General features: G+C 40.1%; 1 protein-coding gene across 1 annotated transcript in view; it reads right to left on the bottom strand.

The window, feature by feature from the left end:
* Nucleotides 1–3,570: 3,570 nt before the first annotated feature.
* Nucleotides 3,571–18,950, bottom strand: part of FRY (FRY microtubule binding protein) — a 271,904-nt gene continuing 256,524 nt past the window's right edge. The window contains exons 59-61 of the mRNA XM_023208778.1: nucleotides 12,899–13,009; nucleotides 8,126–8,328; nucleotides 3,571–7,502 (exon numbers count right to left, since the gene is read on the bottom strand). Coding sequence (XP_023064546.1) covers nucleotides 7,244–7,502; nucleotides 8,126–8,328; nucleotides 12,899–13,009 — 573 coding nt within the window. The 3' untranslated portion in view covers nucleotides 3,571–7,243. The remainder of the gene's footprint in view (nucleotides 7,503–8,125; nucleotides 8,329–12,898; nucleotides 13,010–18,950) is intronic.

Raw genomic sequence — 18,950 nt, forward strand, 5'->3', positions numbered from 1 at the left:
ACCACCAAGAGATAGGAACTAAAGGAGTTGAGGCATGTTCATCACTTAGAATAATTAGTGCCTGTCACTTTGAGGGCTCGATACATTTACCTCTTATTTTAGTGGAGTTATTTAGTAATGTGGGGAAGGGCTTCTGTTTTCAACATAAGTCTGAAGTGCTGGAGACATCCAAATGGAGATGTCATGTAGCCTACTGGGTATATGTATCTGGAATTTAGGAGGTAAGTCAGAGTTAGGGATCAATTTGGAGATAAATAGTTTTTAAAACCATGGGCCTGGATGGAATCACCTGCACCAAAATCTCACAAATCACCACTAATTAACTGACTAATGTAACCAAACACCACCTGTTCCCCAACAACCTATGGAAATAAAAAAATTTAAAAATACAGTTTCACAGAAGCAGGAAAAAAGGGAGTACAACACAGGGCTCTGGGGGCATACCAATACTTAGAGCAATGATTCTAAAGCCTTAACATCCCAGGAGTCACTGAGTGAGCTTGTTAAATGAAGATTCTGATTCAGTAGGTCTGGGGTCTGAGACTGCAAATCTAGGAAGCTCCCAGATGCCATCAGTGCTGCTGGCTCCCCAGACTATATACTTGGAGTAGCAGGAACTTAGAGGTTAGATGAAAGGTGAGGTCAACAGGGATAGGAAGAGGATGAGGAGATGAAAATGAAGACGAAACAGTATTTCCAGAAGGAAGGAAAGTCAACTGAGTCAAATCCTGCTGGGAGGTCGAGAAAGGTGACTACAGGTCCACTGGATTTGGCAGCATGGAGGTGACGGGGGAGGCTGAAGAGGGAAGTTTCCATGGAATGGTGTGGATGGAAGCAGTGTTAAAGTCCAAATAGTGAAGAGAAGTAGTACTTCCTAGATGTTTTGCTGTAAGAAAGCAGAGAAACTGGTGATAGCTAGAATGGCATTTGGGGAAAGGGGAGGCACTGAGTATGTTGGCATATTAAAGGGAATCATTTAGAGAAGCTGATGGCAGAGCAGAGAGGGGAATGTCTGCAGGAGCAAAGCCCTTGAATAGGCAGCAGAGATGGGGTCCAGAGCGCCAGTGGAGCAATTGGCCCCTGAGGGAAGCAGTGATATTCCTTTGATTAGAAAAGGATGAAGCACCTAGAATATAGGGCTAGTTAAAGATAAGTATATTTTTGGTGGGGAAGGTGAGACTCATTTGTTTACTCAATGAATTATGAAGCAAAGCCATCAGCTGAGACAGGATGCTGAAGAGAGAGGAAAATATGAGAAATAACTTTCTCAGGCATTAGGAAATTGAAATGATCAGGAAGGCATAAGTGTATTACAAGATTGTCCGATAGTGTTGAGATTTGAGACTTTCTTGGTTGCAGTCGCATACTAGCGTCACACTTCCAGTAATGCAGACATTTCTAGTAGTGAAGATATTACTAGAAATGTTACATTACCAGTGTCATCGTTTGTGTGACACTACATGTGTGACTTGCATTCTAGTAATATCTTCATCTTTGTAATGTCACACTTCTGGTGCAGCTGTGGAAAGAGTCCGTTTTAGGTTCAACCAGACTTGGGGTTTAACCAGCTGAGTAAGACAGGGTTAGGGCATCCCTTGTGAATGTCAGCAAGGGAGGGATTATAATGACCCATGGAATTTAAACATGCTCCAAAGGGGAGTAAAGACATGTGAGGGCCACAGACTGATATTCATGATGGGAGAATTGTTAGAGGGGTGGGGGCTGGAGTAAAGGAGAACTGGGAAAATTCCTGAGTAGGGGGCCTGAAGGTGGGATTCTGGAGCTGGTTCACTTACTGCTGTGGATCAGGTTTTGGTAGAGCCAGGAAATTGGATGGCATTTCACCCGGTCATTGGCTTCTTTGCTGTCCCTTCGACAAAGTGATCCTGCTCCTCCTCCAGGGTCTCTGCGTGTGTGTTTCCCTTTGCTGGAATGCTCTTTTCCCTGGATATCCATGGTATCCCCCACTTCATTCAGAGCTCTCCTCAGATATCACTGGGTAGAACAGAGTGAAAATGCCTGGAGGTAAGAATGTTAACAGGATGAGAGAAAAAAGATTTCATACAGGTTATACACAAGACTCCTGAAGTCCCGGAAATGACATCGGAAGCTGGGGTGAGCAAGAAGCTGTAGTTTCGCCGATGAATAAGGGTCAGGAAGCAGGAAGGCTTTGGGTCAGCAGTTCCCAAGCCCGGCTGCAATTCAAAATCATCAGAGGAGCGTTATAAAGGATTTAAGCGATCCGCAGGGAGGCCTAAGCCTCAGGATTTTTAAAAAGCTTCCCCAGTGCTTCTAATGCAGCTGAGGGTCACAGCCACTGCTGTGGATGACAGTGATGGGGTTGGGGAAGGAGGTGGCTAGTACAGCCAGGTGGCAAGAATTTTGGCTTTTTGAAATAGAGATGAGGAGAGAAGAGTTGGACATAGGAAAGGGGACCGGGAGGAATCTCTTCATTCTCCTGGCCGAGGAGCACCTGGAAGTTCGCACCAGGTGGCCCACGTTCTTGGAATCTGAAATTCGAATACAATATCCATGCAAGTTTGCTGTTAAAAGAGGGATCTGGATTACTGAAGATGGTGACAGACAAGGAGGCATCTGCCAGGAAACTGATGTGTAAGTGGATGCAGTAAATTCTAGCCACTCACTCACTGTGACCTCGAATAGGAAACAAAGTTACAAAAAGATCAATGACAGATCTGGGTAGAATCACCACACCAGCAGCCTACGTGGAAAAACAATTGGGGGTATGCTTTAGAAGAAGAAAGAGCACTTTGCTATGTAGAAGTTTTCCCCAGTTCAGTGTCTTTCAGAGTGGAGTGTGGCTGTTGCAATGCTGATTTGAGGGATCCTGCGCTGGATTTACCAAATTGGTCTCTAGAGGGGTCAACCTGAGCGATTCTGCATTTTTGACAAATACCCTGGGGTGATTCTTAGGTCTGAGAACGGAGAAAGCAACGTTCCCATCTTGGCAGTGGATTAGAATCATCTGGGGAATCTTAAACAGCACTGGAGTTTGAGCACAGCTTCAGACCAATTAAATCAATTAAGAGGAAGCCTGAGTGTTGGGGTTTTAAGTCCTCGACATGATTTAATGTGAATCTGAGATTTTGAGCCCATTTACCTGCATCATAATTTTTATGAGCAATCCCAGTCCCGGCCATATGTTTGTCTTTAGCCCAGAGTTTGCTCCTCAACAACAGACTCACATATCCCCCTGTTTATTCACCATCTTGTCTTGGATATCAGACATCTCAAAGTTAACATGTCTGAAGAATAATCTTGGTTTCTACCTCCCAAACATGCATTCCCTCATCGCAGTTAGTGGCAACACCATTCCTCCGGTGGTTTGGGCCCAACTCTCTCCCATTCCATGTGTCATTGGTGAGCCCTGTCAGCTTTAGCTCTGAACTATTTCCAGAACATGCCCACCACTAATCACTTCCGTTGCTAGTACCCTAGCTCAAGCCAGCATCGCCTGGTGACTGCACTATTGCCACAGCCGTCTCTCTAGTCTTCCTGCTTCTACCTCTGTCCATCTACAGTCTATTCTGCACATAGCAGCCACAGTGATCCTTTAAAAAAATTATTTTTATTGTGGCAAAACACGTAACATAAAATTTGCCATTTTAAAGTACACAATTCATTGGCATTAAGTACATTCACAGTGCTGTATAACCACCACAACAGAACTTTTGTTATAGAGCTTTTCTTCATCATCCCAAATGGAGTAATCCTTTTAAACGTAAGTCCCAGCGTGTCACTACCCTGCCCGCAAACATTCACTGGCTTCCCATCTTGCTCAGCAAGGGACAAAGTCCTGCTGTGGCCCACAGAGCTTTTGGCTGTCCTCTCTGAACGCTCTCTTAACTCATTTCACCCGGTCATTGGCTTCCTTGCTGTCCCTTCGACAAAGTGATCCTGCTCCTCCTTCAGGGTCTCTGCGTGTGTTTTTCCCTTTGCTGGAATGCTCTTTTCCCTGGATATCCATTGTATCCCCCACTTCATTCAGATCTCTCCTCAGACATCACCCGATTAGAGTGATAGCTAAGATAGCCCCGTCCGCATTACTCACTGCGTCCCTGTTTTGTTCTTCATGGCACTCATCATTACCCAACACAGACAAGCACCTCTTCCTCCACTCAAGTGTAGGAGCCTCATGGGAACAGGGACCACCTCCGTTTTGATAGCTGCGGTGTCCTCTAAAACAGTGCCTAGCCCAGAGTGGGTACGCAATCAATATTTACTGAACAAAGAAATATCCGGGGTCATGACAGGTATTCAAATATTAATTGATCTAAAACAAATGCACTGAAAACTTTAAAAACTAGTTTCATTGAGATACAATGAACACACCCTAATACTCACCTGTGGACACTAATTTTCTTGTTGTTAAGGCGGGCATCGGGAAGCACGTGTAAGTTATTGATGTAAGCAGCCTGGAGGCACCCTTATTCTTTCCAGAATTCTACAGTTCACTGAAAAGATCATTGTGTGTTAGGACTTGGAACCAGAAGAGCCTTGAGACCTACCTCTGGATGTTCATGCATGCGTGTGATGCCTACAATTACAGGCATCTTGATTTCACAGCAACGCCAGCACATTTTCATAACATCTCACCAATGTTAGATGGGTTAGAGGTGGGAATGACATTCACGTGCCTCTAAAAATGTGCAGTGGCTTTTCTAAAACACTGTATTTGGAGACTATAATTTTAATCAAGTGATGTCTAAGTTACAGAGCACCTGTCTGGATTGCTTTATTCTGCAGGTGGATACAAAGTGGATCATGTTTCAGTGCTAGAAAACAGTGAGACACAAGGAGGCATCTTTTGTATCACTGAGGCATCTGTTAAGTATCTACTCTTTCCTTTGGTACCTCTACTTCTTTGTATCCCTGGGGAAGGCAATTAACATTAATGCTTCAGTAACAGAGGCACAGAGCAATAGCCGACAAGATTTGACTGGTAGATCTTAAGTTATTGCTGGGCTCTGCTGGAGTGGGGCTGCATCCTACACAGTTTTTCCCATCTCCACTTAAAGTAGAGGAGGTGAAGAGACAGAGGAAAAGTAGAAGAAACCTTTCACATTAATACATCTCCTTTTAAAAATAAAATTGAGAAAAACACAAACCACTGCTTCCTATGTTAATATCTTAGATTGCAATGTACTGTTGAAATCTTTTTTTTCTTTCTTTCTTGTTTAAGAGTAAAACATCGCCGTGGTTCTCTGCTGGGTAAGCAGGCATAGTAGAAAATTCAATTCATGACGAATCTGTTCTTTCTACCGTGGCTCCCAACAAGACTCTCTGAAAGTTGTCTACTGTGGTTACCCACAGAAACCTTTATTTTATGAGGTATTTTCAGAGAGATCGCGATTCAGTTGTTTCTACAAATCATAGCAAATCATCTTTCAGGCAAGTTGAAAAAATAAATCATCAGAAAAATATGTTGTCAGCAGTCCAGAAAATTATTAAAATCTAGTAGTTATATCTGTGGTAACAAAAAAAAATCCTAGGTTAGGCTCTCTTCTGTAGGATACTCCTAGAATATTATTACTGCCAATGATTCAGTAGCCATATGCTAATAAAGCAAGTTATATTTGTTGGTCCATGTAAAATATGAGTAGGAAGACAGCATAACTGAGATTGTTACATATTTCTCCCTGTGTTCCTGTTTTCTTAATGGGGTAGGTAGGGGATAGGTGTTGGTGACAGAATTAAAACTCTACTACTTTTTCCTGCTCACTATAGAATCAACTTCCAAATTTGAAGGATGACAATCTAATTATAGGTTATAGAGAATTAGAGCTCTCACTTTTTTCTGATTTTTCTCTTTGGTTGATTACACAGAATTGGTTGAAGCTCACAGTTTTGATGCCAACTTCCAAAGAGATTATACTTACCTCCAGCTTCACAGGGCCGTGCATGGCATGACCCCCATGGGTGCCATTCAGAGCATACACGTGAGGGGTGCCCCTTGGGATTATTACTTTGGCAACCCATAAGCAGAACTTCATGTGTGCCCAGGACAAACATTTTCATTAACCAGAAATAAAGTCCATGGTCAACATGTATTTTGTTCTTCTTCTTCTTTTTTTTTTTTTTAGTCTAAAGAAAGTTCTGAACAGAATATCAATTAAGCTTACATCACAAAAACTTTAAATGTATTTACAGAGTGAATAAGTTACATAGATAAACTCTGAATATGTTTCTGCTGTGCAACAAGTTCACATGCACACATCTAACACTTGACAGCATTAAGTTTAAGGAGAGAACTGAAGAATGGCCCTTTACATATATATTACACATAAAATATGACATTTAGGAAACAAAGAAACAACTCATAGTTTACCTTTATGATTCTACCTCTGGCTATCCAAACAGATATTAAAATATGCATGCCTGACAGGTGAAAAGATGTGGAATTTATATTGTGAATAGTTTTCTCTACAAAATGGCAAAGTTAATTAAAATTAACACTCATCCTTCAGCAGTATAAATATGCTCATAAAAGCAACCTTCTAGTAAAAAGCAGCCAAGATCCTTAAAAAGAGTCTATCTGGACCATTTTTGGTGCAAAGAGATCCAGGGCTTTCAGAAACAGTAGCCTAGCAACATAAGAAAGGTAGTTCATAGCAGCTCCTTTTAGATACAGTAATTGTATTCAAATTACAGTGTACATTACATTGCAGTCCGTTTACAATTCCCTTTTCACATACACAGGCTGTCAGCATTTGACCGTCTTACAGTTTTCAGTGGCCAGCTTCATGTTGCCTGCCCCTTTCTCAGCTCACCAAAGAAAGGAAAAAGAAAAAAGAAAACGGAACAAGAAAGGGAAAGAATGTACATGTTTGATAATATAAAATTTTTTGAGTGAAGAAAACATTGCACTTTTGCCAATCTAAAATCATTTCTAGAAAGGAAGGTACTGTTCAGTGTAGTCGGCTTTGGTATGCAACGGAAGTCACTTCTTCAGTAGTGAGTTGCATATGCTCGGTCAAACGTAACACATTTGTGCCACACAGCGTGACGGGTGGAGTCTGTCCAGGACGTTCTAAGCTACCTTGGTTCTTACAGTATTGCTACACATTGGAAGTTCTGTCATCCTCTTTAGAAAAAGCCCTACAGGTAACAAGAGGGAGAACAGTCTGTCCAAGCCTTTTGAAGGCCGAGAAGACATCGAATGATGTCGCCCCAGCATGGCAGCACTGCCAGTTTGGAACCCGGTGGGGACAGGAGGCTCCTGTCAGAGACTAGTGCCAGAAACACTGGAGTCTGGAAGAAAAGTAGTGAGGACTCGGTAACTCTGGGCCCTGCAGATCATGTCCCGGATCTCCATGTTCAGCTCCATCAGCTTGGTGCAGATCTCGGTCAGGCTCTGGTTAGACCCCACCAGGGCATAAGTACCCGTCTGTCCCAGAGTTTGGTGACGGAAATAAATATTCAGTAGTGTCTGGACCTCATCATCAGAACTGCTTCCAAAGATGTCATTGGGCCACAGACTTCTGCAGTCAAAAATAATAGCACAGATTAAAGGCACTATAAAAAGTTGGGAGCTTATGAGTCTTCATTAATATAAGAATATTACTTTTTGAAAAGGCTTCATTGAGATGGAATTCTCCTATTAGGTAATTCACTCATCTAAGGTACACAATTCAGTGGGTTTTAGTATAGTCAGAGTTGTGCAAACATCACCATAATCAATTTTAGATTATTGAATATTTTGATATCAGAAGTATAAAAATATCAGAATGGAATCTGATACTCTTAAAACATTTACCTTATTTGCTATAGCCTTGGGGTTTCAATGAATGTGAATATAATATCAGGATGTAGGGGCAAAACCAAAAAGGATATATTCAAATGTTAGTTAAAAATTATACGAAGGTATATTTTGAAGTGCTTCAGCATGTTGTCATTTTAGGGATGGCAAATGGCCAGAACCAACACCAACACTTTCAACATGTAGTGTTCTGAAAGCTGAGTGTTTCCGGTTTGGCAGCGGTAAAGATCTGAGAAGAGACCTGTAAAATATCTAGCTGTCCGTAGCGGGCTAGGCTCCAACCATGACAGACTAACAACCGGATGCGCATTCCCTGCAACCACCTCTACAAGAAATAGCAGTCACCTGCACTCCCTGATCTGCCGCAAAGCTTTGCCGAGTTCGTTGTTCTTCAGGCACTCCAGCATGGACTGGATGGCCGCTTCAGTGGACGTGAAGGTCGGCTCGGACCACGCGCCCTCTGAATAGAGAGGGTCAGCTGCAATGACTGCACTGGCTTCCTTCAGGTGTTTCTTTAGGTCACTCAGTTCCCTGGACATATTCAGCAGCTGTTTAAAAAAAAAAAAAAAGTTTTTTAAACTGTATTTAGGTGCTGGGGGAATTTTATATCCCAAAAGAAAAAAAAAAGAAAAAAAAGGATCTTATGGGTGTGGTTAAGCATAAGCTTAATACCTTGGTAAATTCAAATAGGATAGATGACATTGTACTCCATGGTATGTGTAAGGGATTGTGGAGTTGGATGCATTGGATACGTGTCAACCGCTGAGATGCTCTCCTTATAGAAAAGATTAAGACTTCATTTAAAATGGTTTCTACTTAAGTTCTACTTAAATAGGGAATAAATACAGAAGGAAAGAATACAAGAGATCAGGCTCAAGAGTGAGTAAGATCTGGGTTCAAATGCCAGCTCTGCAGTGTACTGTAGGGACATGGACAAGTTAATTGACTTTTATGTGCCTCAGTTTTCTCATCTGTGAGACTGAAGATAATAGCCATCCTAAAGGTTTATTTTAAAGGTTAAGTAGAAATAATGTATACAAAATGCTTAGTACAGTCTAGCACCTAAGTGCTCAATAAACATAATCATGACCAAGGACTCTGTCCTAATAATAAGTTTTTCTCACTCTTGGTTCCATGCCATGGGAAAGTGCTGAAGACACAATTCTGAGGAGGAGGAATAATCTTAAACTAATGTTTGTATTAATGCTACAGCAGTAAAACATATTTTACCTCGAAGGTATTGGAACCAAAGGATCCAGAGTGTTAAAAAGTAAAGCATAAGAAAACCTGTGTTACTTCTAAGTGTCTCAAAATATACTATGGAAGATGGTAGTTTTGCAATTTTATCTCAAGAACATTAAAAAAATTGGCATAAAATTAAAGGTTTTTTTTCTCTTTGTAATGCAAGTTGATGATGCCTGTTTACTTTGGAAAGTTATTTATTCAACATCTTTGCTTTTCCTCTTCACTCCCAACTCACTCATGGTACAAACTATAAAAAACTGAAGCTTTGAAGGATTAGTTTTTCTTCGCACACATGCCTGTTAAATACAACTACCTACTATAGAAGTAGGTTTAAAATTTACTGAAATAATATTTTAAAACAAGATATTAGAATATCTTAATTTTGTATGTAGTTTTAAATTTGAAAGCACATTTCTTACTTTAAACCTAGATAGGTTTTAAACATTGTGTGTATATATATATATATATATATATACACATACAGTATTTAAAACTTATATAGTATTTAAACACTGTGTGTACATGTACCCATATAAATACACACACGGGGTATACCTTGGAAATATTCAGTTCCAGACATCTGCAATAAAGTGAGTCATGTCAATTTTTTTATTTCCCCATGCCTATAAAAATTATGTTTACACAATATTGTAGTCTAAGTATACTAAGTCTAAAAATGTACATACCTTAATTAAAAAACACTCTAGTGCTAAAAAAGGCTAACAATCCTCTGCGCCTTCAGTGAGTAATTACCTTTTCGCTGGTAGAGGATCTTGCCTTAATGTTAATGGCTGCTGACTGATCAGGGTGGTGGTGGCTGAAGGTTGGGGTGATTGGGGCAATTTCTTAAAATAAGACAATAAAGAAGTTTGCTTTATTTATTTATTTACTTACTGAGACGGAGTCTTGCTTTGTCACCAGGTTGGAGTGCAGTGATGCAATCTCAGCTCACTGCAACCTCCGCCTCCCAGGTTCAGGTGATTCCCTTACCCCAGCCTCTCAAGTAACTGGGATTACAGGCATGGGCCACCATGCCCGGCTAATTTTTTGTATTTTAGTAGAGGTGGGGTTTCACTATGTTGGCCAAGGTGGTCTTGATCTCCTGACCTCGTGATCTGCCCACCTTGGCCTCCCAAAGTGGTGCGATTACAGGCATGAGCCACCACACCCGGCCAAAGTTTGCTTTATTGATTGACTCTTCCTCTCATGAAATATTTCTCTGTAGCATGTGACAGCATTTTATACACCTTGGAACTTCTTTCAAAACTGCAGTCAATCACCTTAAACTCTGCCACTGCTCTATAAACTAAGTTTGTGTAATATTGTAAATCTTTTATTGTCATTTTGACAATGTTCTCAGCATCTTCACCAGGAGTAAATTTCACCTAAAGAAACTTTGTTTGGGCCGGGTGTGGTGGTTCATGCCTGTAATCCCAGCACTTTGGGAGGCCAACGGGGGTGGATCACTTGAGGTCAGGAGTTTGAGACTAGCCTGACTAACATGGCGAAACCCCGACTCCACTAAAAATACAAAAATTAGCCAGGGGTGGTGGCGCGGGCATGTAATCCCAGCTATTCGGGAGGCTGAGGCAGGAGAATCACTTGAACCTGGGAGGTGGAGGTTGCAGTGAGCCGAGATCATGCCATTGCACTCCAGCCTGGGTGACAGAGTGAGGCTCCATCTCAAAAGCAAACAAAAAAAACTTTACTTGTTCATTCGTAAGAAGCAACTCCTCATCCATTCAGGTTTTATCATAAGACTACAGCAATTCAGTCACATCTTCAGGTTCTACTTCTTATTCTAGTTCTTTTGCTATTTTTACCATATCTGCAGTTACTTCCCCTACAGAAGTCTTGAGCCTCTCAAAGTTGTCCATTGGAATCACCTTCTTCCAAACTCCTGTTAATGTTGATATTTTGACTTCCTTTCATGAATCATGAATGTTCTTAACGGCATCAAGAATGGTGAATCCTGGCCGGGCATGGTGACTCACAGCTCACTTTGCGGGGGCCGAGGCAGGTGGATCACCTGAGCTCAGGAGTTCAAGACCAGCCTGATCAACATGGTGAAACCCCATCTCTACTAAAAATACAAAATTAGCCAGTAATCTCAGCTACTCGGGAGACTGAGGCAGGAGAATCACTTGAACCTGGGAGGAGGAGGTTGCAGTGAGCTGAGACTGTGCCATTGCACTCCAGCCTGGGCAACAAGAGCGAAGCTTGGTCTCAGGAAAAAAAAAAAAAAAAAGTATATCTTGACCATGTGGCCAATAAAAAAGAAGAGTTGATTCCCATTATCTGACAACTTATAATTGAATAGAGGAAAACTGGTTGTGAAGGCCTACTCTCTTGAAATAAGCATTTGAAAGTTGTATAGTGTTTTCCTTTTTTCAAACTGAATAATAAAAAAACGGTAAAATGCTTGTAGTTTGTCTCTTGCAGCTCTTCCTCCTCTGCTCTTAGACAGTGAGGTTTCCCAGGCTTCATCCTCACTTCTCTGCTGTCATTGGCATGGTTTAATTGACTTCTGCTTTTTCACAATCACATCTGTGCCTTTTGTCCAGATCTCTCCCCTGACCTCACATCTAACCACCTGCAAGATGTCAGTCACTGTTTAAGCCAGGTCTTGGTCCAGTATGCAGCAACTGACTAGCCGGCAGAAGGCTTGACTGTCTGGACACAGCATTGCCTCAGTCCTTCTTTCTATATCCCTGTCTCAGCTTTGCTGCCACTGGTCACCTGGTTTATATAAGATGGAACCTGAGTGTCATCCTCTCCTCAACTCTTCTTTCTCCTTCATCCCCTCATCAGTTTCATTGATCTTTTGTCCTGTGTCTCACATTTCCTTCCTCCTCTCCATACCTAGGACTTCTGTCCCAGTTCAAACTCTCTCCTTCTGTTTGAACTATTTCAGCAGCCTCATCACTGGTCTCCATGTCTCTGGTCTAGCTGTCATCAGATCCATCCTCCACATAGCTGCCACAGAGATCTACCTGAAATACTCCTAGGTGCAGCATGTCTTATGATCTCGCCTTTACCCCTCTCTCTTCTGCCTTATCTCATAGTTCCTTTCTGGTGCACCTTCTATTGTAGCAATACCAAGTAGCTTGTAGTTCCTTTCTCTTTCTTCCCATCAGGCTTATGGCCATGCTGTTTGTTCTTACTGGAATGCTCCTCCCTCACTCCAGCTCACCCTCTGAGAGTCCACTCAGGTGTGGTTTCTTCCAGCAAGCTCTTCAGTTTCAACCTTTCTTACCTCTAGGCAAATGAGGCATTAGTCCTCTGTGCTTCTATAGTATCCAGTACACACAACCATTATTCCACTGACAACATTGCAGTGGTATTTCTTCATTTGTAGAAAAATTTTGGCTCACTCAGCAGTAAAAATTATTTCATTTTAAGTATTTTAAAATATTAAAACATCCTGGTGCTAAGTAGGGCAGGGAAACTGAAGAGAACCAAACACATCATACAGACATTTCCTTCTTACCTCAAGGTAAGGGCAGATGTGAAAAACTAATGTAAGGAAGAAAACCCACATACATGGAAACTTTTCAAATAAGGATGCCCAGCCCCAGGGCCAGGATCAGGGAGATGCAAGCAAGGCACCTAGCGCATAACCCACAGGACGGTTCTCTCCTACACGCGTTCTTAAATTTTAAGGCACCTCACTTTCCATACCTACTCCTGACTTTGCTTTTAAAAATGAGAATAGAAATACATACAGGACATGTTTATTTCAGACTTGTGCTTGAGCAAAATAATTATGCGGGAATACAATCACCTGGGCAGTTATAAATGGGGTGGAGTGGGAAAGAACAAAAGAAATGATTTTCATGGTGGGACGTGGGGTTGGAAAGCATGTAGACTCACCTCTGGCATGGAGCTAACTTCGTGCACCTGGCCGATGAGCTTACAGTAGGACTGAAAAAGCAATAGCAGCTGGAAGTGTAGCTTATATAATCTCTGACACAGTTCCAATTGCTAAAGAGAGAAATTGCACGGGAAGAAATAGTTATTATTAAGGATCATTCCCATATAACTAGTGAAATCTCAATGGAGACAAACTTTTTTTTTTTTTTTAATTAAGAAAACATAACCAGCTGTTATTCCAAATAAAACAGAAAAACAAAATATAGTCATTAAATATCAGTGAGAAATCCACGGTATAATTTCGATTATAGTCTGTGTAATGGATGACTAATTAGAGAGTAGCACCTACAAAGGGACTGAGTAGACAGCCAAATTTCCATTATATTTGCCAATTAAATACCTACCACTTATAGCTGAGTGGTTGTCTTCATTTTTATAAGCTATAAATTATTTTTAAAAAGAAAAATTTCCTTTTATTAAAAGCATATTTGAAAGGCAAAACATTAAGCAGTTCTAGGTGTTCAACTTATAAATTCGGTAGACGCCTGGGCCCCTGTAAACGTAACAGTCACATGGTCCTCCAGAGTCCTGTAACAGGCTTACTGATGATACGTCTACTCTGTGCTCAGTAAGTGCTTGCTGAATTAAAGAGAGATAAAAAGGGACCAAAAAATGCTTAGAAAAAAAGAAATTACGAACACATTTGAAAATTTCTGTGGAAAGGACATCAAAAAGTAATCATACACAATGGCCCTTGAGCCACATAGATACCTCTGGAATTTAAAATGTTTCAGGGGCACATTTGTGCCTCTGTACCCTATAGTGTGGTCTTTACACAGTTTATGTATACTATGAGGGAAAAACAATAATTCCAATGCCAGTGATCGACTAGACTTGGAGCTGTACCCTCTACACTTTGCCTAGTTTATTCCAAGAATGAGTTTGCTCCCAGATAGTGAGTGGATGGGATTCTGTGAAAGGAAAGGAACAGCCTTCGCTCAACAGAATTTCATGGCCAGCAGTCACCAGTGAAAGTGAGTTAAATATGTGGTTTAAACTAAATGCTTCACTGTTCAGTTTTCAAATGGGGTAGGATAAATAGGGCCTTTCTTTTACCAAGGACTACAAAGAAGGCAGCTCAGAATTGAGAGCTTCTAAGGTGACTTAAAACTGTTTCCCCCAATCAGTTTAAGGAGAGAAATCACAAGAATTTAGGTTTTAGGAAGAATGTTCTATTGATATTATTAACAGATTTTTGATCCTAAATCTTAAAAGTTACTAAAATTCATGCTAAGACTATGCTGAATGGTTTCCTTTCTCTTCCTAGCCCTTCCCTGTTCTTTAGGGGAGAACCAATTCTGCCTAGATTATTTGATCTCTCAATACCGGTAACCAGCCTAAGATTAAAGAAGCAGCTACACTGACTAATTAACTCAAATGGATGTTTGGTTGTTTTAGTAAAATATTGTATTTTGTAGTCTTTAAACTTCTCTTTAGGGGAACCTTTAAAAATCTGGTATAAAAGATAACTGCCAGAGACTTGCAAATAAATAAAAAAAAATTGTTTAAAAACAATATTACCTTCACAATTTAGGGTGAAACCTAGCTATGAAAACTCTGACTTTCCTGTGCCAAATCATGGTAGTTATTACCCAGAATATTCCACTGATAGTATGAGAATTCATAGCAATGTAGGTTTCTACTCTGGGGCGAAAGCAGCCCACAATGCTACTAATAAACTGCCATGTCTTAATCTACCAAATAAAATAAATTAAAATGAGAAAGGGAAAACATGCTAAGAGATATAACAGTAACGGTAAAAATAAGGGTTGTTATGGGTCCATGCCTAAATGGACAAAGAGTATGAAAGAAAGTTAACTTACTGCAAGAGATTCCATTTGCTACACAGCAAGCATGGCACAGGAAACAAAGGAAAGGAAAGAAAGTACAGGGTCAGTGTCTGCATGCAACAGAAAGCACGGCCCTTTTCCAAGAGCAGAACCGTCAGCAGTATTAGCATTGCTCACCCAAACTTGATAAATCTTGCAAATGTTGTACCCATTCAACATGCATAGCGTTCCAGTTAAAAACAAGCTCTAATGGGAAACATATCACTGAAAAAACATAATGTTTTTTAGGTTCTCTGATTAATCAGTTTAGATTTTGTCAGTCAGTTTTAGCGACCAAAAATCAAAACTTGTATTGCTTGAAGATTTTAGTGTATAAGTGTGCATAATATGTGAACATAGTAAAACTGAGAGGAAGCCAGCTTAGTTATTTGAAGAATTATAGCCCCCAACAAATTAGACTATTGCTTTGTATTAAGGCAGAGTCTTTAATATGTTCAGTTTCATATCTACTAAACTATGACCTTCCAATTAACATTGAATATAGTGAACAATCTACATGGTATTTTCTTTAGTTGGATTGCCTTGCACATTGAGAATATTTTATAGGACTACTATAATTTTTAATTTCAAAGGACTAAACATTGTATACCCTCAAACAAGTGTGAAATATGACAGGTAATTTTCTTGCATTTTACTTTTTATAACAATTTTTTCTCCCATAGACAATTTCTTTTTTCTTTTTTTTTTGAGATAGAGTCTTACCCTGTTGCCCAGGCTGGAGTGCAGTGGCACAATCTTGGCTCACTGCAACCTCCACTCCTGGGTTCAAGTGATTCTCCTGCCTCAGCCTTCTGAGTAGCTGGGATTACAGGTGCATGCCACCACATCTGGCTAATTTTTTAACTTTTTTTTTTTTTAGTAGAGATGGGGTTTCACCATGTTGGTCAGGCTGGTCTCGAACTCCTGACCCAGTGATCTGCCCGCCTTGGCCTCCCAAAGTTCTGGGATTACAAGTGTGAGCCACCATGCCTGGACTCAATAGACAATTTCTAAAAGTAATCTACAACTAACAGTTAGTGTAAAATAATGTAAAATTGTAACTACGCCATGTTCAACACCAGCTACAATTTTTTTTTTTTTTTTGAGATGGAGTCTTGCTCTGTTGCCCCAGGCTGGAGTGCAGTGGCGCAATCTTGGCTCACTGCAAGCTTCACCTCCTGGATTCACACCATTCTCTTGCCTCAGCCTCCCAATGCAGCTGGGACTACAGGTGCCCGCCACCACGCCCGGCTAATGTTTTTGTATTTTTAGTAGAGATGGGGTTTCACCTTGTTAGCCAGTATGGTCTTGATCTCTTGACTTTGTAATCCGCCCGCCTTGGCCTCCCAAAGTGCTGGGATTACAGGCGTGACCCACTGCGCCCGGCCAGCAGCTACCATTTTTTGATGTCACCATATCATAGAATTGGTTTATGGAAAGTTTGGGTATGTGGAAAGAGATAAGTAAAACTTGACAGAATGTATTTTTTTTTTTAAATTAGTGACCATTACTAATTATGCATCAACATATCTGGTTCTGAATTTTCAAAATATTTAAGGACCTAACAGTTTCTAATCCAATAAAACCCCCTTATTTTAAAGCTCTTTAAAAAAGTCTCTGAGTTATCATCGTTTTAATGTATTGTACTTGAAAATAAGGTACAGTAAATAAGAACAAATGAAACTATCAACTTATTATTTATTAGTATCTACAAATGTAATTAAAGGACTGCCACCAACAAGCCCTACCCTATCCTCCAAGGGTCTCTTCTTCCCTTACTTATCACTTGCTTGTCATGTGGAGTTGGCACATTGATGCATATTATATTATGTTTACTAAGTAGTTTTTTGGACCTTGGCCATAAATTTCTTTCAAAGTTTGGAAGACAAACACCTGTAAGCCTCTGATGTGGAGACTACACAGCTTCAGGTATTTACTATTCTCAAGAAAACTTTACATCTAGAAGTTTCTAAAATCAAACTTTCTGTTCTGAAATACAATGTCATATAAGATAGTCACACAGGGAGAGTCTTGTCTATATAGACGCAGAATTTCCAGTGCGAAGACTTTTTGACAACATCAAATAAGACTGAAATGTTTAGTATGCAGTTTAGGAAGTAAACATTTGCTACCACGGGATTTACTTTTCAGAAGTGTGAAATGAAGCAAGTGCTGAGTAAATTACAAGTGAAGAAAACGGCTTTTTATTGCTTTCCAAAACAAGGTTATAATCCAAAGAGGTCATCAAATCAGTTCAAGTAAAATCTTTTCTGTTCAATAAAGGCAGAGGAAACTTTTCGACTCCAGCTTGGTGCTAAGGAATTTCATTGTCAATGAATTCCTCCCACTCAGCTCTCAGGGCACAAAATAGCGTTTTTCCTGGGAGATGGCCAACTGTGATGAATGCCAGTTCTCAGGATTCTTCCTAAACATTCCTTTTTAGGTAGGCTAGTTCAGGCTTCCTTGATATTTATTATCTCAGAATCTTTCTGTAGGCCACAGGATGGGACCTAGTTCACATTTAGTTCCAAAAACATAGTGAAAAAAGCCTTTCTGGGGGGCCATTTTATGGAAAGTATTAAAATTCCCCTTGTCCCACCATCCCGTGCTAATGTTTTTCTGTATCCACATTCTAAAAATAATCCCTTGAGAAGTCTTCATAAACTTATCTGTGTTTTGGTGACTTTAGGTTCTTTTGAACATGTTGTGGGAATGTCCTTGTTTTATTTAGTAACAAGGATTTTCTTCAAGCCCCCTTCCTGCTCTCCTGGTATGGCTTGATTTATAAAATTGGATTTAGAGGTATGTTTTCTCAAAATGAGGAAAAAAAAAGATCATGGAGCCAAGATATTAAGCATTTATCATAAACAATTGAGGAATGCATAGCTTTTAAAAGCCCAGAATAACTGAACTCCTGCTGATCGACAGTAGCATAGCCATAGCTGGGTTCTGTCTTCTGTTCTCAGCTGGATTCTATGCTTATGACATAACCAGTCAGTAAAAATCTAAGACATTTTTGATGTGATAGAAGATGAACCACAGTGTACTATAATAGCTATTATTTTCATCTCATTTAATCTCTGAAAGTCCTGCGTTTAAATTAATGAGATAACATTTAAATAACCTAGCCTAATGATGACATCTCCTAAAAGGTGGGAATAGTATGTACTCACTTGTTGCTAATAACGCTTGGGCCTGGCACATTGATGGCTACTGCATTAACTTTGTTAAGTAGTTTTTTGGACCTTGGTCATAAATATCCCTCAAAGGTTTGAAAGATAAATACAGCTATGATACAGATTACACATCCTGAGGTATTTACTTTTTTCAAGAAATCTGTAAGCTATCTTCAGCAGCCATTTCTTTAGCCAATATGAGAAAGAATATGGCTTATAGAGGACGGACTGACTATATCTGAAGGATGATGTTTAATAGATGATAACTTAACTGGAGAAAAGTCTTGTCTTGTTCAACACTTAACTTGTTCCATTTGTATAAGAACAGAGGTCGTAGGCTTCTCATTCATAGATTATGTAGATAGAAAATACGTAACCGAGAAGGTAAGTGTCCAAAAAGACCCTAACAGAATGATGATTTGCATATAAGAAGATGAAACGTAGTAGAGCTAAATGTAAATTATTGTCCTTGAGTTCAAAGAGTCAAATGTTCAAGTAATGCTCAGAAATATCTGTTGAATTATAAATTCATTAACTAAAATCAACAGTACATGATGTGGAAACATCTCCAGCTTTTCTGGGGCCACCTCTGAAGAACTGGATGATGAACTGTTAATTAACTATAAGGAGACTAAAGCCACTGCCTGCAGAACCCAGAGCTGAGAGGTCTGCAGACTTTGTTCCCTGACCTGCATTTATGTTCACTTAAACCACCGACTAGTGGCCACTCCAGAATGAATTTCACAAGAGATGGAGAGGTCAATGGAACCAAAATCCTTAGTTGGAGATGCTGATTTTAAGTCATGAAGACATTTATTTCTCCTTTTGATATGGGCAGGCTGAGAAAACACTACTAAAGCAGTGTCCGCAAATGAAAGTGATCTCATGACACAAGCAAATCCCATGCCTTGATTTATGTCCTATTTAGTGTATGCTGCACCTTATTCTAGGAGAACTGGTATTACTATCACCAAGAAGCCCAAATCA

The sequence above is a fragment of the Piliocolobus tephrosceles genome, chromosome X, assembly GCF_002776525.5.
Source record: "Piliocolobus tephrosceles isolate RC106 chromosome X, ASM277652v3, whole genome shotgun sequence".
Lineage (NCBI taxonomy): Eukaryota > Metazoa > Chordata > Mammalia > Primates > Cercopithecidae > Piliocolobus > Piliocolobus tephrosceles.